The 22,418-nt window shown below is 41.6% G+C and overlaps 1 protein-coding gene across 2 annotated transcripts; it reads left to right on the forward strand.

Moving 5' to 3' along the window:
- The first annotated feature begins 874 nt into the window (after positions 1-874).
- LOC133876979 (probable LRR receptor-like serine/threonine-protein kinase At1g06840) lies at positions 875-9,849 on the forward strand. 2 transcript variants are annotated; one of them, XM_062315208.1, is made up of 21 exons: positions 875-1,025; positions 1,343-1,513; positions 1,931-2,084; positions 2,396-2,467; positions 2,643-2,714; positions 2,986-3,129; positions 3,254-3,325; positions 3,415-3,486; positions 3,692-3,766; positions 4,322-4,390; positions 4,513-4,581; positions 4,732-4,803; positions 4,984-5,070; positions 5,156-5,224; positions 5,347-5,843; positions 6,499-6,657; positions 7,483-7,766; positions 8,293-8,344; positions 8,511-8,758; positions 8,959-9,093; positions 9,303-9,849. In XM_062315208.1, exons 2-21 carry the CDS (start codon positions 1,411-1,413, stop codon positions 9,645-9,647), a joined length of 2,850 nt encoding a protein of 949 aa, XP_062171192.1. In that variant the 5' UTR covers positions 875-1,025; positions 1,343-1,410; the 3' UTR covers positions 9,648-9,849. The 2 variants fall into 2 exon arrangements, with proteins under 2 accessions (XP_062171192.1, XP_062171193.1); XM_062315209.1 differs by having other exon boundaries at positions 1,013-1,105.
- The last annotated feature ends 12,569 nt before the right edge of the window (positions 9,850-22,418 follow it).

The raw sequence follows: 22,418 nt of genomic DNA on the forward strand, positions 1-22,418 counted from the left end.
GTGGTTGGATTGTTAAGGGATACGCTCACTTTATCTTTTACCAAATACTTGTGCTTTCTTTGCTTACTTTCCTTCTCAAAGGCCATCAGTGATTTAGGAAAGGAGTGACCCTAAAGTTAAATAGTTGCACAATCATAAGTTGCACATTTAAATGCAACAACATACCATTTACTCTAATGTTTTAAAATCTGAGGAGTAGGTAGGGTGGTTGACAAATACCTAAACAAGTTTAGATGCGAAGTGTGAAAGAAAACCGTGGTCGTAGCTTTCACATATTCGCTGCATGCCAAATTGCGAATCGTAACACGCGACTGTTCGTCTGTTCGTCTGTTCGGAGGTGGAATTTCTGCTAAAGTCATGGAAGCTGCGTTTGATCTCATCTCATCTCATATATATATATATATATATATATATATATATATATATTTATGTATTCAAAGACCAGGTCTTGCTAGCGCTTGAGCGGATTACCCAACCTCCTAAGCATTTGAACATTTCAACTTCTTTTCCTCCGTCATCACATAAATATATGTTGAGAAGACTCTAATCCCATTGGCCTTTCCTTGTTAAAATACAAATTTGTACAAGAGTCTTGTCATTGTTGTACTCTTTACAGTTTGATCTCGGGGGCTTGTATTATCATGGCACTGTGTGATTTTTGTTTTAATCAAGCCCCTTCTCGTTGGGTACTTTTCCGGATTATCCAAATGTGGTTTTGCCTTTCTTGTCGCCATTATTGTGGTCTATTTAAACCCTCCCGGCAACCACCCCCCCTACAAAAGTCAAACCTGCCAAGCCCACCACCCACCACTACAGCGAGACTTCTTCTTTTCTTTGTATATATTTTTATATTTATATATGCAATTTTAATTTTTTTTATTCGGAAGAGTGACAACGACGCCGATCGCCTGCCTTGGCAGCGAATTCTCGAGCGTGCGTAATGGCGACCTGGTCAGAAAGATGCCACCGTTCACAACGTGTACTTAATTTCAAAACTACTCGTTTCTTGCCCAAGCTGCCCCAAGGTAAATATTTAACCGTAGCAGCCATAACGTAGATGCTTCCATCGTTCTAATAGAATTTCAACTTCTCAGATGTTGTTCTAGTATGGGTTTCTCAGTTTTTCTCTCTTGTCAACCTTAATTTGCATGATTTGATCCAAGTTTGGTTGGTTTGTTTTTCTTTATTTTGTTGCCTAGTAGTCGGAGCTTTTTGCTATACATACTTGAATGTGAATTCTTTATTTGATAATTCATATATTTCCCCAGTGCTAAAAGCTAGTAATCATTTTATTTTTTGGAATTCAATTGCTTAAGTTCTTTTAGCTGTTTCCTGTTAACAGGTGGTTCCCAGTGTTGGGTACTAAAACAAATTTGAGTGTTCTGGCCTTCTGTTCTGTGCGTTATCTTGATGTATCCGTCAAGAGCTTGGACGTATGGACTGCTTATTGTGGCATGCTTGTCTTGGTCTTCACTGCTTATTGGAGCACAGCGGATTACCAATCCCTCGGAAGGTAAATTTTTTTTTTTTTTTTTTTTGAAAATTAATGATTCACAGCTTCTTTTGGCAATCAAACTCTTGAGGGGATGCTTGTTTAGAGGTCTCACACTCTGCATGGAGCCGTGCTTTATTTATTTATGTGCCCTATAACAAGTGATGTTGTAGTTACTGCACATATCAAATATTTGATTAGTGAATCAGTGATGCATATGTTTGAGGGTTTTTTTTTTTTCCTTCCTCCAGCGTTTGATCTGTAGTTGTTATCTGAGTGTGCATGCTCAAACTTGGTTCTGCTAACAATATTGATATATATTTTTAATGCGGAAACCCTGATAGTAGAATTGGAAAAACATGAGAACCAGCAAAGCTTAAGAACTTTTTAAATGTTTATGTAGATGAATTGATCATTGACATTTGTATTAATTTGCAGTGACAGCATTGCGGGCCATCAAGGCAAGGTTGATAGATCCAAATAAGAATTTGAGTAATTGGGATCGAGGAGACCCATGTACATCAAATTGGACAGGGGTTGTCTGCCACAACGCTACATTTTCAGATGATGGTTATCTACATGTTGACCGATTGTATGATTTTAACCTTTCTTTAGCATCTAATCTATTAGCCACAAGTATCCTGATTTTGCTAGAAAAGATCACCAACACATCTTAATGAATTTGAAAATCTATCTCCATGATCTTTTCATGTGTTATATTATTTATTGCCTACAGGCTCGTTAATTAAATTAGGCCTAGCATTATATACTATTAATGCTAGCCAAAAGTCCAAATATAAGATTATCAAACTTTGATAATACTTGGCCTTAATTGCATGTGGGCGTTTCCTAAGAACTGGCATTGGTGCTTTAATAATTTTCCTTCGGATCTCTTCTCTGCAGGCAACTAATAAGAATGAATTTGTCAGGAAGTTTATCACCGGCGCTTGGCCAATTGTTGAATGCGACAATATTGTAAGGCAAAGCATTTCTAAAAGCCACTTTTTGTGCGACAAAAATCTTTATCTGCATCAAAGTTTTCAGTTGCCTCTTTTACTCGATATTCTGGTACATTGTTATTTTCCAGCCTGTGATGGCATTTGATTTACTTATCCTACTGATATATGTTTCTCTATCTATTCTGTTGAAGGGACTTTATGTGGAACAAAATAAGTGGGAGTATACCAAAGGAGATAGGCAATATCAAATCTTTGTTTCTTTTGTAAGTTGATCAGTTTTTTCTGTTGGACAGGTTAGATAGTCAATATTTTTATCGGATGAGTACATGCTTATACCATTAAGAAATGAAGACATGCGACTAGTTCATGTATTTTAAAGCATTTGATTCTAAATTATATAGGAGTTAGTCCTCGTGTGTGAAGTAATTTACTTTATACGTCGGCATTGTTCTGAATACTTGGTATTTTGATATTGCAGAACTGCAGCCTATTTGCTTTGTGTCTAATTCCATATTTAATATTTTTTGTTTTCAGGCTTCTGAATGGAAACCAATTAACAGGTCCCTTACCTGAAGAGCTAGGTTATCTTCCAAAGTTGGACAGAATACAAATTGACCAGAACAACATATCAGGACCAATACCCACATCATTTTCAAACCTGAACCTAACAAAGCACTTGTGAGCGTGTTTTTGATGTTATATTGTCTAAAATCAATTCTGCAATGATCCCTTTTACTTTGCTTTTTTTATTTTTAGTCCTTTTGTTTTATTTTTATCTTTTGCCTCTTGTGATTGTGAACAGTCACATGAACAACAATTCGATTAGCGGGCAAATCCCACCTGAGCTATCCAGATTACCAAATCTTTTTCACTTGTAAGTCGGTACTTGGTCACATTCTCATATTGTCATACATCAATACAATCTTTGAGATTAGTGACTTTCATCAACTCTGTCACATGCAGCCTTCTTGATAATAACAATTTATCAGGGATACTTCCACCAAGCTTCTCCGAATTGCCAAATTTACGAATCCTGTACGGTTTCTACTTCCATGAACATGAGTACATTTATCACATAAATGTTATGATATTTAAAATGCATGAATTGTTGTCTTTTGCTTTTTCTTCTTATCTCTAAAAAGTTAGTAATTTCTAAATTTTCCTTTTCCTACACTGTAATAGTACTTAAATACTCTTTTGTCAAGTTTCTTAATGCTTTTATTTTTGTTTCTTTTTGCAGTCAGCTTGACAACAATAACTTTGATGGGGCTTCAATTCCACCTTCTTATAGCAACATGTCTAATTTGCTGAAGTTGTAAGTGCACATTATTATTCAATTTCTGTAACTAGGTTTCAAACGTAAAGGCAGAGCAAGTTGCTAGCCTTGATGTAACGACAGAAGAAGCTATTTCCACAACCCCCCCCCCCCCCCCCCCCCCCCCCCCCCCCCCTCCTAAAATGTAAAAATAAAATAAGATAGGTAGAGTGGTATTTTGTCAAGAACAATGTATAAATTGGTCAAATATCAACTGAAAAGGAAGAGAAATGGGAATGTTACTCAACTCAGATGTGGGGTGGCTTAAGCTAATTAAGGTGGCATGAAGGCATTCCATTGCAATTTTTGAAACATCAAGTTACTGGTACACCAAACAAGTCAGGGTTTTATATGATTTATCCTTTGTTATTTAATATTTCACATCACTTAATGTAATATGTTCAGTCTTAAAGAGGCAATGTTATCTTAATTAGCTATCACAAACCTTTCATGTTCTTAGAAGCTTTATATCCTTGTGGGATGGCAACCAAGAAGGACACGCATTCACACTTCCATGTGAAGATTGAATATTTGTGTTTTGATTGACTTTGCCAGGAGCCTTAGGAACTGCAACTTGCAAGGACCGATTCCTGATTTTAGCCAAATACCAAACCTTTATTATTTGTAAGTTGCTTTATTTTGTTTTCCTTTTTATAAAGAATTTTCTCTTTATTTTGTCAAAGACAATTCCACTAGCTACTTATACTTTTTTCTTAAAATAATAAATTATTTTATATAAATTTCAGAGACCTCAGTTCAAATCAGCTAAATGGATCCATACCTGCAAATAGGCTTGCTGAGAATGTCACGACTATGTAAGATTCTCCATCTTCTGAATGACATGTCATCTTCATTTTTTGTATTTTATTTCTATATATTATAAGGATGCGTCTCAGTTTTCAAAGATAATTTACACCAGCAATTCCCTTGAATATTGAAATCTACTATTTGAATAATATGCTCAGCTATTTATCCAACAACAATCTTGAGGGACCAGTTCCCACCAGCTTTTCAAGTCTTCCTCGTCTTCAGAGACTGTGAGTAGTCTCCCACTTACTCTTTCGTCATATTGTGTTTATTTCAAGGGTTCAATGCTACTGTAAATTGCTTCGAATTTATCTAAATCCAAGTTTCGAATGACTAGTTACTATCGGCCACTGTTATTCAATGGTTAATACTATAAATGGCTTTATTTTGTAAATTATTTTCCATTGCAGGTCAATTGCGAACAATTCATTGAATGGCTCCATTCCATCCTCCATTTGGCAAAATAAGAATTTGACTTCAAATGAAAGCCTTATAGTGTAAGACCGGGTTGACAATGTCACTGTTTCGTGTGCAAGGCTTTCATTCTTCTAAGCTCTGGTTTGTGGCACTTTGATGTTGCAGGGAATTGCAGAATAATCAGCTTTCAAATGTTACAGGCCCTACTAATCTACCTCAGAATGTCTCTGTCTGGTCTGGTTCTATATTTGCTCCCCAATTTATATGTCCCAATTTTTCATATAGAAGTTCCAAGTGTAATGAAATGCATCTTCAAAATAACGTCCCAATGTCACGTTTTAACTGTTTATTTGCAGGCTTCAAGGGAACCCCTTATGCTCAAACTCCAACCTAGTCCAGTTTTGTGGATCTGAAAGTGATTACGACTATAAAAGTCAGGGATCAATAAATGTCACTTTTTCTTGTTCAGAATGCCCACCCCCTTATGAATATTCCCCTACATCTCCTAAACCTTGTTTATGTGCTGCCCCTCTGCTTGTTGGATATCGATTGAAAAGTCCTGGATTCACAGATTTTCGTCCGTTCAAAAATATGTTTGAGCAGTACATGACATCTGGTCTTGGGTTATTTCCTTACCAGCTGTACCTCGATTCATTTACATGGGTAAAAGGACCTCGACTTGGAATGTTCTTGAAGCTCTTTCCTGATGCTTATAGCAACGATTCAAATCAATTCAATCAGAGTGAGGTTCAGCGAGTCATGAACAAGTTCACATCATGGGGTATTCCTGATGATGACTTATTTGGACCTTATGAACTTATGGACTTCATTCTATCAGACGTTTATAAAGAAGGTTTGTCTCGAAACCTTATCTGATGTAGTTTGCGACAGAGCTTTGTTGAAGTTAGAATTAATGCTTATTTACCAATTGAAGAATCTACAACTTTTTATCTCTAATTTTTTTAACGCATAGCTTGAAATCCTTTATACTTGATACATAAACTTAGGCATGTGGCATTATTCTCTGTTATTGTGGTGTGCATATTGGTTTTGTGTATGTATAAAGTATGCCTTTTCTTGTCACCCTGAGTAACATGTGGGATGTGCCTGTGCGTGGAACATTTAAATGGAGTTAGCCGTTTCTTGTGCTGCCAAATAACGTTGAAGATAGGCTTGATCTAGGCAGTTCAGTGCTTTCACCTTATTGATGCTATCTTAAGTGGTATAACAGATACAGTTGCACTACCATGATCCAGCCCACAAGTGAATGACCGCAATGCTCAGTTCAAGACGGTTTTTAATTTTCTGGAAAATTAAATTGTGTTTTATATTGACCAAGAAGACAACTTCAAATTCACACCATACGGCACTTATGATTTGATCCCACACACAGATGAACTATGCCTCAGTTATATCTTATTTTCTTGCATGTATTCATAATGATATATGAGATGTATATTGTTCATTGTTTTGATTTTATGTATGCTCATAGTTTTCAATAATGTCAGAGCCTTCCAATTCTCCAAGGTCTACTTTAAGCAAAGGCGCATTGGCTGGCATAGTATTGGGGACCATTGCTGGTGCAGTTACATTGTCTGCAGTTGTTACTCTTCTGATACTGAGAGTGCATATGAAGAAGCACCCTGCAGTTTCTAGAAGACGTCGTTGTGAGTATCTTATGTTTATGATTTTAGGTCGTTTAGATAGATGCGTCATGATTTTTGACTGTGCTTGTAATTGTTTTCTATTCTATACCCTGGTTATGCCTGTTGATTGGGCGAAGCTCAGCCTGAGGTACAAAGGCCCAGCTTGGCCCCAAATGGTCAATATCTTAGCCCTGTCTGATCTAATTCTGTTGGGCAAGCTTCAGCCAAGTTTGACAGGCCTGTGCACAAAAACATCGTTGAAAGATGAGAAAGTTCAACGAAAAGTTCCACAAGACTTGGGTTGCATATTGGGCTCAAACCATAGCCAGTTATGCACCATGTTAACATTGTTGACTTATAAGATGATATATACGTGTATATATATACACACATATAAAATAAAATATTCTGGTAATAGATACATATATATTAGAAGTATTTGAACTAGGCTAAATTCAGCTGACTTGAGCACATCCTAAACCTAAATTTAACCTACAATCTCTAAACAAGCTCAGCCAGCCAAAGCTCAAATGAGGCTTGGCCAAGTATCTTCTGGGCTTCGAGCTATCTCAGCCAATTGAGTGTCCTGATCACGATATCGCTATAGATTTTAATGTTTTAGTTTTTAGTTATTTGTAAAAAACAGAAGATGTATAAATGCTTTCTATTATTTTGTACAATGATTAAGAGCTTCTACCTGAAATATCTAAAATTTGGAAGTTCGAATGGGAAGATAGACACATAATTGTATTGATTATTTTAAAACAAATAGGCACAACATCTTTATGTGTAACATTTATCACTATGCCTTTCATCATTAACATTGGACCTGTATTTAATATGCAGTGTCTAGGGCCTCAATGAAAATTGATGGTGTGAAAGATTTCACTTATGGAGAAATGGCTATGGCTACAAACAATTTTAACAGTTCCACTCAGATTGGCCAAGGAGGGTATGGAAAGGTTTATAAAGGCATTCTGGCTGATGGTACAGTTGTGGCCATAAAACGTGCACAAGAGGGATCCTTACAGGGTGAAAAGGAGTTCTTAACAGAGATAGAACTGTTATCAAGGTTACATCATCGAAACCTAGTGTCTTTGATTGGATATTGTGATGAAGAAGGTGAACAGGTGCCTTTTCTTATCCTAATTCAATATATGGAAAAAGAAAATAAATAGAAGATTGGATTATCCATCAATCGTATTGCTTAATAGATGAAGAGATGATTCCTATCAACTTAGGAAGTTGCTTCCATAAAGACCAAAGATTATGAATGCTGTAAGAGCAAGAAAATTGAAGATGTAATACCACATATATATCTACTTTTAATAATAGCGAACAATAGAAGAAATCAAACTCAATCTAGAGACATTACATATGAGGTGTAGATTTGTTTATTGGTAATGAAAAACATATAGTTCTTCATAAATTAAGGATTATTTGATTCTGAAATTGCATAAAAAACTTAAATGTCTCTTTTCACTGTGAACTTGGGAGAATAGAGTTCTTCATTTCCTTTATTATGAGCAGTACTTTTCTCCTGCAAAATCATTTGACTTTCATGCCACAGTATGGTTGTTCTTGCTCTCTATTACTCAATTTATCTTGAAAATTTTGCTTCAGAAAAGCTTCATGTGAGTATTGTTGTGTGCGCAGATGTTGGTTTATGAGTTTATGCCTCGTGGTACTCTAAGGGATCAGCTTTCTGGTACACCTTCTATTCATCCTTAAGTTTTCCCTTTTATTGATCTCATTGTAGTTTTTTTTCCCAAGTGTTCTTCATTGCATATGAATGCAAATAAAAAACTGTAATCTATACACTTCCCCAATTTCTACATTCCATTTTAATGAGTGTACTGGTGGTAATAATACAGCCAAGTCTAAAGAGCCTCTGAGTTTTGATATGAGATTGGGAATTTCCCTGGGATCAGCTAAGGGCATCCTCTACTTACATACAGAAGCTAATCCTCCGATATTTCACCGAGATATTAAGGCTAGCAACATATTATTGGATTCTAACTATACGGCAAAAGTTGCTGATTTTGGACTTTCGCGACTTGCCCCAGTTCCTATTGAAGGGGTTGTGCCTGCTCATGTATCAACCGTTGTGAAGGGGACTCCAGTAAGACTCTTGTAACTGATATTTGCCTACAAGAATTATAAATTTTACATGATTTTAAATTATAAGTTTATAGAACAGTTTTTATATATAATTTTTTTTCTTTCTATTCTTAAGATAAAAGAAATGAAGATGAAATGGACCTAACAGTATGTTGTAGGAGATGCAAGTAACTAATGTAATTCTCTATGTTAACCTTGCAGGGTTACCTAGATCCGGAATACTTCTTAACTCATCAATTGACCGACAAAAGTGATGTTTATAGTCTTGGTGTTGTATTTCTAGAACTCCTCACTGGGATGCAACCAATCTCACATGGCAAAAACATTGTTAGAGAGGTAAAACCTTTCCCTTGAATTCAGCAGGAGCCTCCCATGCATTGAGATGAGCCAAAATAGGAACTCTTTGCCTGCAGCCAATATCTTTATAACATTTAAGACCACTTTGTCATATTGTTCATCTATTTTTGATCCTTCAGATACATTGGCTGAACTTTTGTCTAATATGATAATCTCTTGTAATTTTTAATACTTGTCATCTATTTCAGGTTAATATTGCGTATCAATCTGGCATGATCTTTGGGGTTATTGATGGGCGAATGGGTTCTTATCCTTCTGACTGTGTGGTGAAATTCTTGAGTTTGGCCCTCAAGTGTTGCCAAGATGAGACAGATGCACGGCCTTCAATGGCAGAGGTGGTTCGAGAACTTGAAAATATATGGGTTATGATGCCCGAGTCTGACATCAGAAAGGCAGATCCCATGGTCACTGATGTTGCAAAGGATATGACTCCGCCGTCATCATCGTCTAATGTGAAGAATCCTTTTGTGTCAATGGATTTATCAGGCAGCAACCTTGATAGTGGAGTCATCCCAACGATCACGCCTAGATAGAAAACATTCGCGGGGGCGGGGGGGGGGGGGGGGGAGTTGGTTGATTTTGCCTTTTCCTGAAAACTTTGAACTGGGAAATTTTTCCTTATGATCTTGGTTTCTGATTTTGTGTATAATCTCTCACTCTCAGTTGTTACACTTTCTTTTTTGTGCAAACTTTATAGTTATAACAGTAGATTGTTTGACAGCGTTGATATACAAATTAAGATTCTACTTTAAAGTAAACGGAATTATTGATAGTGAAGTACGATTAATAGGAAGCATAAAACTAATAATAAAAGTTTACGGAGACTATGACTAGGAAGAAAAAGATTTGATTGAAGTGCTGTTCTTTACATATGGCTTCATATACACATTGAAATAGATGAGAACTGGTTCTAATTACAGTGCAGTCTTGTTGTGAAGGGATACATATATATATATATATATATATACACACATTTGAACGGTGCATTTGTTTATAAGTTGATAGTGTTGCTTGTTATAGGGTTTTCTTAAATATGTCTGCCTCAGATGGAGTTAGGATCATCGCTAGCCAAATCTGATTAGTGATGTCTTTTGAGTTAAAGTTAGAAATTATATTTTTATTTTACAATGCTGACGTGACAGTCTCAATCGAGATATTCCAAACAGTTAGTCATACATAATTAGAAAAAAAAAAAATTTAGTTGATGAGTGGATTGCTTATATTAAATGGATGAATTGTAAAAGTACTCAATAGTGCTAGTTCTTCGTTAGTTTCTTATTAGGTGTGGCTGATTATAACTTGAATAATCATTTTAAAATGATAGTGCAAATATAACTAAAGCATTTTCTAAGTTAAAAATAATATCATAGCATCTTAATAACATCATATGGCGCTCGGCTAGCGCTTTTGTGCGATTCATTACATATATAATTTTTTAGTTTATAATTAGAAGCTATTAATGAGAGAATTATTACACTACGAGTAATGTTATATATTACACCCTGGTTGCACTTGGCTAATATGATAGTTGTTTATTAGCCTTTAAATCAACTATTGTTAAAAAAAAAAATTAAAAAAAAATTAAAAAAAAAAAAGAGTAAAATGAAAAAGAAAAAAGAAGAGAGTAATGCTACATATCACATAAACATCCTACAAAGTTTATGTGGCAAGGTTTAATAACCATCAGCTTTTTTTAAAAAAATAAAAATAAAAATAAATAATGGATACTAGACCTTTATCATATCAACTTTAAAAAATTCAAATAAAATGAAAATGTAGTATTTTACAGGTTTTTAGGGATACATAAAATTAACAAGTTATGGTTAAGTTATAATTTTATACATATATTTCAGCATACATGCAAACACCAATTATAACTCCTACGATCAAAGTAAGATAAACATAAATTTATAAATTGATGCTCTGCAGACTAGAATCCGAGAAAAATGGTCGGAATTTGACCATACTGGCCGGATTATAGCCGTACTAGTCATGTTAAGGATAAAATCAACCCTAAAGACACATGGATTCAAAGACATCTTGGAGTTATGTCTCGGACATTTGTTCTGCCCAGCAAAGAAAGATCGTATAGGTATAAAGACGTCTCGGACATATAAAGACATCTTGGAGGGATAACGACGTCTCGGTCTTCACATTCCAGGCTACGGTATATCCCGGGATCTCCTAGTCTGAACGAAGCAAACATATCTCGCGTATTTGTGTCTCGGAGTAATAACGCTTCGGGGTAATAGCGCCTCGGGGTAATAACGCCTCGGTGTAATATCGATTCAGCGCGACAACATCTCGGCTTTACACAACCCTGTTATGGTGCGGCGATACCCCGAGATCTTCAAGTCGGAGCGAACATATCTCGGGTATCATCACCTCGGAGGTTGGCTGAAGTGTGCCGCAGTTGTCTTAGAATGCGATGATGATAGAATCCCAAAAGATCAGGGATAAACCACAATTCCATAATTAATGGGATAAGATAGTTATTGATACGGAATCAAGTTTAAAGAGGTACAAACGCAATCAACTTCGGACTCTACAATCCCATTCGAATTCCCTGAAGATACGGTTAAAGTTCAACTAAGCTAGGACTCCAACTCCTAATCCAACTAGGTGTCAAGAATTCTGGTAAGATTGCAAATCTGGTAAGACTGCAAGTCCAGCCTATAAATACGACAGCCGCACCAGGTATGAGATCACGGATTCTCTAAGCTTTTGAGATTAAGATTGAGAACACTTTGCAGAAAATTGATTTAAACTGACCTAGGCATCGGAGTGAGCGTAGTCGGCACCCCCGAAGAGCTGTTTGTTCTTTTTGCAGGATTGAGGTAATAGATCAGAACCCAGCAGCGAATCACCAGGCGACACGTCACCATACCGGAAACTGTACCAACAGTTTGGCGCCGTCTGTGGGAACGATAAGTTGTTCTTACGAAAAACAAATCCGCGATGGTGACTACGAGACGCTCCAAGTCGATTCAAAACGATGCACCGCCTACCAGCCGAGACGATGTTTGTGGAGAAGCAGAATCTGCTGGACCGGAGGCCAGAATAAACCAACTGAGTCAACAGTTGGCCCAGGCGCAGAAGAATGTGGAGGATTTGCTGGCTCAAAATGCTCTGCTCCAAGCTGCTCAGACGCCGCCGCCATTCAATCATGATGCAGCAGAAGGGACAAACCTTGGTGGCAACCCAGAAGGGTCAAGAGAGAAAGCAGGGCCGCGGAACGAAGATCATGGAGAGCCCATCAATCCGGTTCCACCAACAGAATCGGAAAGGAGGTTGCAGAAGATGGTCCAGGACCTAGGCGCAAAATATGACGTGCTGTCAAAAACAATTGATCAGAAGCGTGATGGGAAGGAGTCTCTCGTGGACAACCTCTTTCAGTACAAGGAGTCGATATTCACCGAAGAAGTATCCAACTTCGATCTACCCGGAAGATTCAAGGTACCTGATATCCCTGTTTTTTCAGGCAGTGAAGATCCGGTAGAGCACTTGGACAATTTCCGATCCCATGTCTCCTTGCACAAGACACCAGATGTTGTGGCATGCCGAGCTTTTCCTCTCACCTTGTCAGGAAAAGCCCGAGACTGGCTCAGGAATCTCACACCAAGGTCGATTGATTGTTTCGACGCCCTTGGAAGGAAATTCCTGGCCCAGTTCGTATCCGGGAGAGCTAGAAGAAAACCCCGAGGATACCTACTCTTTGTGCAGCAGGGGCCAAACGAGTCTCTAAAAGACTATCTATGGAGATTCAACCAGGAGAAGCTGGACACAGAGAGTGCGCAAGATGATTTCATCTATGGAGCAATCTTCCAAGGCTTGAAGAATGATGGGCCTCTGATGGCAGAACTGGCATTGAAACCACCGAAAGATCTTCATACCTTTATGGTAAAAATGGACAGGTACATCAATCAGGAAGAAACGCTCTGAGCCCTTCTCGATAACTCCCAGCAACAACAACAGCCATCCACCAAGAAGCCTAAGAAGAAGAAGAATCCTGAGCCTGTACAGGACACCGGTCCCGGAGAATACAAGAAGGTGAAAAAGAATTTCGGAGATTACAAGTGGACACCATTGAACGCCTTCCTCACCGAGGTGCTCATGGAACTCAAAAGAGATCCGAATTACCAGAGACCGAGACCCATTCCAGGAGATCCGCCCTCGCGTTTGGCTCACAAATACTGTGCCTTCCATGATTCATACGGTCATCTGACCGAGCAGTGTGTATCATTGAGGCAGTTGATCGAGAAGTTCATCGAGAATGGGAAACTAGTCCGATTTCTTGCCAATGAGAGGAATCATCAGGAGCGAGACCATTATCCGCGACCTCGGAGGGAAGAGGATCGGAATGAAAGGAGGAATTATCAACCGAGACAAGAAGACAGAAGAGGAAGAAGCCGAGAGCCAGCACCTCGACCTCGGAGGGATGAAGGAAGGGAGAGAAGTAGGAGCAGACCTCGGGTGGCGCAGCAAGGTAATCTCCCAATCATCCACACTATCTCGGGTGGATTTGGAGGAGGAGGTGAGTCCAACTCGGCTCGGAAGGCGTATGCCAGGCAGCTGGACGATTTTGAAGTATACTCGGTCCAGAAACCCCCAAAGTCTCGAAAATATAACCCTCTGGTTATAAGGTTTTCTGATGATGATTATGCTGGGGTCTCGCTTCCGCACACAGACGCCCTCGTGGTTACCTTGACCATAGCAAATTATTAGACTCGGCGGATCCTCGTTGACACAGGGAGCTCGACTGATATTCTGTTTAAATCAGCTTTCGATTACATGGGCGTTCCACGAGAAAAGCTGGTCCCGGTCTCATGCCAGTTACAGGGTTTTGCTGGAGAAAAGGTGTTGCCTCTCGGTTCTATTGATCTACCTGTGACGGCAGGGACCTATCCGAGGCAGAAAGTCATTATGGTGAAGTTCCTGATAGTTGACAAAGTCTCGGCCTACAATGCTATTATCGGACGGACAACTCTCAACGACTTCAAGGCTGTGACTTCAACACCGCATCTCAGCATGAAGTTCCCGACAGAAGAAGGAGTTGGAGAAGTGAAGGGAGACTAGAGGGAAGCCAGGCGATGCTACAAGCTGTCCTTAAAAGACACCCCGAGGCAGCACAGTCGGGGGGAGAAAACCAAGGAAGATGGAAAATAGCAATCACCGTTGGGGGAGCCTGTGGAAGCCTTGGAGGAGTTCGAGATAGGTGACTCGGGAAAGAAAGTTCACATAGGCTCACAACTCCCTCAACCTATGAAGGAAGATCTGGTGGCATTTTTTAGGCGCAACAAAGATGTATTTGCCTGGAGCCATGAAGATATGTCGGGGATTGATCCCTCGGTTATTGTCCATAAGCTAAATGTGGACCCAAATTATCGCCCTGTGAAACAGAGAATGAGGGCCTTTGCCGCAGAATGAAACACGGCTGTTGCGGAAGAAGTAGAGAAGTTGCTGAAAGTTGGATTCATCCGAGAGGTGAATTATCCCGAGTGGCTGGCCAATGTGGTGCTGGTGAAGAAGTCTAACGGCAAGTGGAGGATGTGCGTAGATTTCACCGACCTGAATAAAGCATGTCCAAAGGATAGCTTTCCTCTGCCTCGAATAGATTTATTGGTTGATTCGACGGCCGGACATGAGCTCTTAAGCTTCATGGATGCCTTCTCGGGATACAATCAGATCTACATGGAAGAAGCAGACCAAGAAAAAACTGCTTTCATCACAGACTGAGGACTTTACTGCTATAAGATGATGCCCTTCAGACTGAAGAATGCGGGAGCCACGTATCAGCGACTTGTGAACCGGATGTTTCAAAGTTAAATTGGCCGAAACATTGAAGTATACGTAGATGACCTGCTGGTTAAAAGTGTTCGGGAAAACAAACACATAGAAGACCTCCGAGAAACTTTTCGGACTCTAAGAAAATACAACATAAAGCTCAACCCCGCGAAGTGTGCCTTCGGAGTTTCTTCAGGCAAGTTTCTGGGGTTTATGGTGTCGTAGAGGGGCATTGAAGCTAATCCAGAGAAGGTCAGAGCTGTCCTCGAGATGGAGGCCCCGAGAACAACGAAACAACTCCAACGACTGATAGGAAGGATTGCAGCCCTGAACCGTTTCATATCACGGTCGACAGATAAGTGCCTTCCCTTCTTTAAAATTCTACGAAAAGCATTTATGTGGAGTGAGGAGTGTGAGGAGGCTTTCAGGAAGTTGAAGGAATACCTAGCCAACCCACCACTATTGAGCCGCCCAACCGAAGGGGAGATTCTTTATCTCTATCTGGCAGTCTCTCCCTCAGCAGTAAGCTCGGTGCTAGTCCGAGAAGATTCAGGAGTTCAGAAACCAGTTTACTTTACAAGTAAAGCACTGCATGGCGCGGAAGGAAGGTATTCTCGGATCGAGAAGTTGGCGTTCGCTTTGATTATTTCAGCCAAAAGATTGAGGCCATACTTTCAGGCTCACGCTATCAGAGTTCTAACCGAGTATCCGATGAAGAAGGTGTTGCAAAAACCTGACCTCTCGGGAAGATTAGTTGTGACGTCCCACATCGCCTGGGAATGAGGATGTGTTTATATGTATAAATGCACCCTTTATGACACAACGCGTTTTAAAGCCGTGATGGCCATGAACCTATTAGAATTCCGTAGTTAAGCGTGCTTCTGCGAGAGCAGTACCAGGATGGGTAACCTCCTGGGAAGTCTGATATGGGGAGCCAAAAGCGGACAGTATTGTGTCATTGGGGGTGGATCGTTACAAATGGTATCAAAGCCAGGTTTTGTAACGATCCACCCCCAATGACACAATATTGTCCGCTTTTGGCTCCCCATATCAGACTTCCCAGGAGGTTACCCATCCTGGTACTGCTCTCGCAGAAGCACGCTTAACTGCGGAGTTCTGATAGGTTCATGACCATCACGGCTTTAAAACGCGTTGTGTCATATAGGGGTGGATCGTTACAAATGGTATCAGAGCCAGGTTGCCCAGCCTGAGATGGTGGGAGCATGCACAAGCCCAATGAAGGACGCTAGCGGGGACGCTGGGTCCAAAGAGGAAGTGATTCTGACGTCCCGCATCGCCTGGGAATGAGGATGTGTTTATATGTATAGATGCACCCTTTATGACACAACGCGTTTTAAAGCCGTGATGGCCATGAACCTATTAGAACTCCGCAGTTAAGCGTGCTTCTACGAGAGCAGTACCAGGATGGGTGACCTCCTGGGAAGTCTGATATGGGGAGCCAAAAGCGGACAGTATTGTGTCATTGGGGGTGGATCGTTACATTAGTCAACTGGGCGGTGGAACTCGGACAATTTGATATCGAGTTTCATCCTCGGACGGCTATCAAAGGACAGGTTCTGGCAGATTTCCTGGTATAATTCTGCAACATTCCTGAAGCAGAAAAACTTCCTAAGGAGTCAACCTGTGTTGTTTTTGTAGATGGCTCTTCCACACAGGGCAGAAGCGGAGTAGGAGTCCTCCTCAGGAATCCCAAAGGACAAGAGTTCGGTTTTGCTGTAAAACTGGACTTTGTTACGACGAACAATGAAGCTGAGTACGAAGCGGTGATAGCGGGTTTGGCATTATCCCGAGAGATGGGGGCAACTAATGTCGAAATCCGGAGTGACTCTCAGGTGGTCGTAGGCCAAGTCCAAGGGCAATTCGAAGCACAAGAAGATAGAATGACCAGGTATTTGGAAGAGGTACAGCGATTCCAATCCTATTTCGAAAGGTTCGTCATCACAAAGATACCTTGGGAGGAAAACATCCGAGCCGATGGGTTCTCAAAGATTGCATCGGGAACAGAAGAAGAGATTGAAGCATCAAGAAGGCAAATTATTGTTCTGACTGAGCCTTTGATAGCCCCGAGGACCAAGGTTATGGAAGTAGACTCAGCACCAGATGAGCCAGAATGGGCAAGGGACATCATCCAGTTCCTCAGAAATGGGTTGCTGCCTGAAGATAAGGTCGCGGCTCGGAGGGTGAAGATACAAGCAGCACGGTTCTGCCTTCTCGAGGAGACACTGTACAAAAGAGGATATTTCGAACCCCTGCTCAAATGCCTCTCCAAGGCCGAGTCGAATTATGTTCTCAGGGAAATCCATGAAGGTGTGTGCGGAGACCACTCAGGAGGAAGGATGCTGGCACAAAACACCATCCGAGCGGGCTACTATTGGCCTACGATCAAGAAAGATTCAACTCTTCTCATCAGAACCTGTGACAAATGCCAGAGGTTCACAAGAATCATGAAAGCAAGTCCCGAGAAGCTCACCCCCCTCACTTCTCCATGGCCATTTGTGAAATGGGGGTGGATATAGTTGGCCCAATGCCGGTAGGGAAAGGTGGACGGAAGTTCTTGGTTGTAGCTGTAGACTACTTTACTAAATGGGCGGAAGCAGAATCATTAGCAGCTATAACTACAGCGAATGTTATAACTTTCCTCTGGAAGTCAGTGGTGTGCCGGTTTGAGATTCCTCATGCTTTCATCACAGATAATGGGAAGCAGTTTGACTGTAAACCATTTCGGAAGTGGTGTTCAGAGCTCCGTATCCGAAACCATTATGCTTCGATACTATACTCAAAGGCGAACGGTCAGGTAGAGGCGACGAACAAGACCCTGGTAAAGACTCTGAAGAAAAAGCTTGATAAGAAGAAATGAGCATGGGTTGAATATGTTCCAGAGGTGCTGTGGTCGTACCGAACCACCAGAAGAACTCCAACGGGCGAGACACCATTCTCACTTACGTATGGAACCGAGGCGATGATACCTATGGAAGTAGGATCTCCAAGCTTCCGTGTAGCTCACTACAATCCAGGACTCAACGACGAAAATGCTAACGTACACCTGGATCTTTTGCAGGAGAAAAGAGACGACGCTCATGTCACATGAGCGGCATATCAGAATCGAACGGCTCGGTATTTTAACAAACAGGTGGTGCCCAGAAAGTTCCAGCTCGGAGATTGGGTACTCAGGAAGGTGAGCTTAATGACGAAAGATCCAGTGGAAGGCAAAATGGGACCCGGATGGGAAGGTCCCTATAAGGTAATAGGATGCCATCAAAAGGGAGTTTATCGCTTAATGACCGAGACAGGGAAGATACTTCCGAGATCATGGAATGCCGAGCACCTGAAGAAATATTTTATGTAATTTATTGCTTTTTCCAGCTTTTTTCAAACAATTTCATATTCAATAAAGAATTTCTACTTCTAGTATATATTGACAATTGCAGAAATCCGAGAATCAATCTGAATTATACTTTACTTAGAAAAGAACTCACTTGCATCCTTTCCTCGAACAACCCGAGAGGGTCATGGAAAGGTTGCAATAGAAAGAAATTCCTCGATTAGGGGTTAAAAGAAAAGCCTCTCGGTTAGTCCAACACCGAGAGCAGAAAAAGAAAAGTCTCTCGGTCTATCCAACACCGAGAGCAGGAAAAGTCTCTCGGTTAGTCCAACACCGAGAGCAGAAAAAGAAAAGTCTCTTGGTCTATCCAACACCGAGAGCAGGAAAAGCCTCTCGGTTAGTCCAACACCGAGAGCAGAAAAAGAAAAGTCGCTCGGTCTATCCAACACCGAGAGTAGAAAAAGAAAAGTCTCTCGGTTAGTCCAACACCGAGAGCAGGAAAAGTCTCTCGGTTAGTCCAACACCGAGAGCAGAAAAAGAAAAGTCTCTCGGTCTATCCAACACCGAGAGCAGGAAAAGCCTCTCGGTTAGTCCAACACCGAGAGCAGAAAAAGAAAAGTCTCTCGGTCTATCCAACACCGAGAGTAGAAAAAGAAAAGTCTCTAGGTTAGTCCAACACCGAGAGCAGGAAAAGTCTCTCGGTTAGTCCAACACCGAGAGCAGAAAAAGAAAAGTCTCTCGGTCTATCCAACACCGAGAGCAGGAAAAGCCTCTCGGTTAGTCCAACACCGAGAGCAGAAAAAGAAAAAGTCTCTCGGTCTATCCAACACCGAGAGCAGGAAAAGCCTCTCGGTTAGTCCAACACCGAGAGCAGAAAAAGAAAAGTCTCTCGGTCTATCCAACACCGAGAGCAGGAAAAGTCTCTCGGTTAGTCTAACACCGAGAGTAGGAAAAGCCTCTCGGTTAGTCCAACACCGAGAGCAGAAAAAGAAAAGTCTCTCGGTCTATCCAACACCGAGAGCAGGAAAAGCCTCTCGGTTAATCCAACACCGAGAGCAGGAAAAGTCTCTCGGTTAGTCCAACACCGAGAGCAGGAAAAGTCTCTCGGTTAGTCCAACACCGAGAGCAGAAAAAGAAAAGTCTCTTGGTCTATCCAACACCGAGAGCAAGAAAAGCCTCTCGGTTAGTCCAACAAAGGATACGACGGCAGGATTGTAGGTTTTCGGAAGGACAAGAACATCCAAGATAGAATCTGTCCGAATCCTTTCCTCGAACGACCCGAAAGGGTTATGGAAAGGATACCACGACAAAGTTAGAAGATCCAAAGGAAAAGAGCATTCAAGATAGTCTATTCCTCAGATGACTTGAAAAGATTGCAGAAAAGAATATCAAAGTAAAAGGCTCCTCCAAATGCTATGATCAGAAAAAAGAGATTTAAAAGGTGAAAGTTTCATTCAAAAGATTTCATTTCATATTTGAAGTCCATTACAGGTTGATAAAAAAGAAAGAAAAAGAAAAATTCAGGCATTAGCCCGAGAAGCTTTCAGCTTGCGGCACCATCAAGGGGATCTTCTCGAGGATCTGGCGCGTCATCACCCCAACTCGGAACATCAGGCATGAAGTCCTTACCGAACTCTTCCATCTCTAAGATGGCTTCTTCAGGAAAACCAACAAGCATCGGCCCAACCGTCTCGGGGTCGAATTTATATTGGGGATTCGTTATCAAGGTTCAAAAATTTTCGAAACCCCAATGGCAACCCCGAGCCCAACTCTGATCCCGAAGGTGTGGTGCATAGCTCAACTGCTTTAGATAACACTTGAGCTTTGCCCGATCTGTATCATATCTAGCCCTGAGCCTAATTAAGAGACTCTCCGAGTGATCCTGCGCCTTAACAGCTTTATTTCTCTCGGCCTCAAGTTTTTCAACCTCATCTTTCAGTTTGTCCTTTTCGGCTTTGGCATTCATAGCATTTTTGCACGCTTCGGAGCATTCGTTTTGCACGGCTGACAAGTGAAGGGACAACTGATCTGCACGATCCAGCTCGGTAGAAAGGCTTGCAACAAAACGTGTGTACCGCTCATTGGCCTCCAGAATTTCTTTCTTCAAACGAGCATTGGCAGAACGCATCTCGGATATAGTCGAGTCCCGAGATGTGAGTTCTTCGTCCTTAAATTGAAGGAGGGCCTTCAGTGCCGCAACTTCATTCTCCAAGCCCGATATGCGAGCTTGCACTTCGGGAGCAGGAGCAGGTGGGGGCGCCGGACGATTTTCGTACTTCTGCCAGAGGGCGGTCATCTTCACAAGAAGCTAAAGAGAAAAGTAAGCAAAGTCAGAATCAAGATGCGGATAGAATGAAAAAGCCTGGTTTCAGAAACTTACCTGATAATGAGAGATGAGAATGCCTTGAGCAATCTTCTCGGGAGAAGACACCCCTGCATTTCCCAGATACCCCTCGGGAATCAGGTTCTTTATAGCTTCCATTGGATGACCCAGAAGGCCTCTGCCCAAAACCTCGAAACCAGCTGAGACCCTAGAAGAGGAGCTAGGACCCACAAGAGGTACAACCCCTGTACTTGGAGCCACTTCAGACCCATCAGATCTTAATCTAGAAGGGCTGGCCTCAACACGAGACCCACTCCTAGTAGAAGACTCGGGAAGCACACTTGCTTTAGGAATGACGTTCTCGGAGTCGATCCGAGACTCCTTAGGCACTCCGAGATTGGGAGTCACTTCGGGTTGACTTACACCCTGAACTTCAGAAGCAGAGCTCGGCATCTCTTGATCAACCACTTCCCGAGAAGTTCTAGGTTCTTCAATATTTTCAACCTCAGGTACTCCGCTACGAGTTTCAAGTTGTACAGCTGCAGAACATGGAGCTTGGGGGGTGGTATGCCCTGTCTCATGATTTTCCTCGGGAGGTGGTGGAGTCTCTGGACGTTCCGAGGAAGGAGTTCGAGGAGTAGCTTCGGCTTCAAACTCCTCAACAAGAGGCTCAGCTCGGGTGGTGCTAGCTTCCTCATCCCTCTCTTCAAGAGATTCATCACATGAAGCAATAGGCTCTTGACGCACTTCCTCGGCATCAGAAGGTCTTATAAACGCCTTGCCCCACATCCGCTCGGCCTCCAAGAGCTTTTCAGCAATTCGGTCCTGGGCTGTGAACTTCCGCTTCCTGGCCGGATGTTTTACTCTGCGTGTGACTTGTATGTCTCGGGCCTCAGGAACAGTCTCATCTCCTTCTCCAGATCTCTCGGGTTCCGGGGCATCCGCTGTCGAAGTTCCGAGAGGAGGTTCCGCAAAAGAAGTTTCTGCACCCTGTTCACCTTGATATGAGGCCTCGGAGCCAGACTCATCCCTTAAAACAAAGGAAGGAGCAGCACTAGCTTCTGGTGAAGGAGAAACTTCTGGAATGAAACCCCGAAAACTTGCAGATCCCTCTTCAACGTTCATTCCAGATGACGGAATCGAGGGGGGAGTTCTCTTTGCACCCAAGGCAGCCAGAGGAATGTTCTGTTTCTTCCGCAAAGGGACATCCTTGGAAACTTCTTCGGAACTTTTGAATGGCCTCTTCTTAGTAACAGGCCTTGGAGAGGGATGGGCGTCATTCCTCTTCTTAATAGCCCCTCTCTTGGTAATTAGCTGTTTGTCTCTCGGAATGACGTATCCGAGAAATTGCCTTAAATTCTCCTCGGTGACAAGGTTATCAAAATCAACTTTTTCAAACTTGTCAGCCTTGACCCTAGCAGCAGACCACCCACTTATCTCCTTGCACATCCTCCAGGTCGGATACACTGAGTGAAGGGGGGTCGCTTCGGTCAGGTCGTAGCAATTGCCAGGTCCGAGGCATCCTACGGTTTTCAGGCAGAAGAGTGCCTTCAGGGCATTCCCACTCCCCAGAAACTCTGAAAAACTGCATTTCCCAGAATTTGTTGTTCGTTAGCCCACTCTTGAGCTTGATGAAGACAGGTGGGTGACGAACACAGAGTTCAATCATCCCCTCTGAAGTTTGCCTCGGTCTGTAGATGTTGAAGAATTGCAAGATATCCATCTCCTTCTTCAACACGAGCCTCCAAAGGATGTAAGAAGCGAATAGATACCTCCAGGCATTGGGCATAATCTGACTGGGTGCAACCATCAGGAAAAGGACAAAATCCCGAGCAATCTCCGGAAACGGTAATC

Source organism: Alnus glutinosa, chromosome 9 (assembly GCF_958979055.1).
Source record: "Alnus glutinosa chromosome 9, dhAlnGlut1.1, whole genome shotgun sequence".
Lineage (NCBI taxonomy): Eukaryota > Viridiplantae > Streptophyta > Magnoliopsida > Fagales > Betulaceae > Alnus > Alnus glutinosa.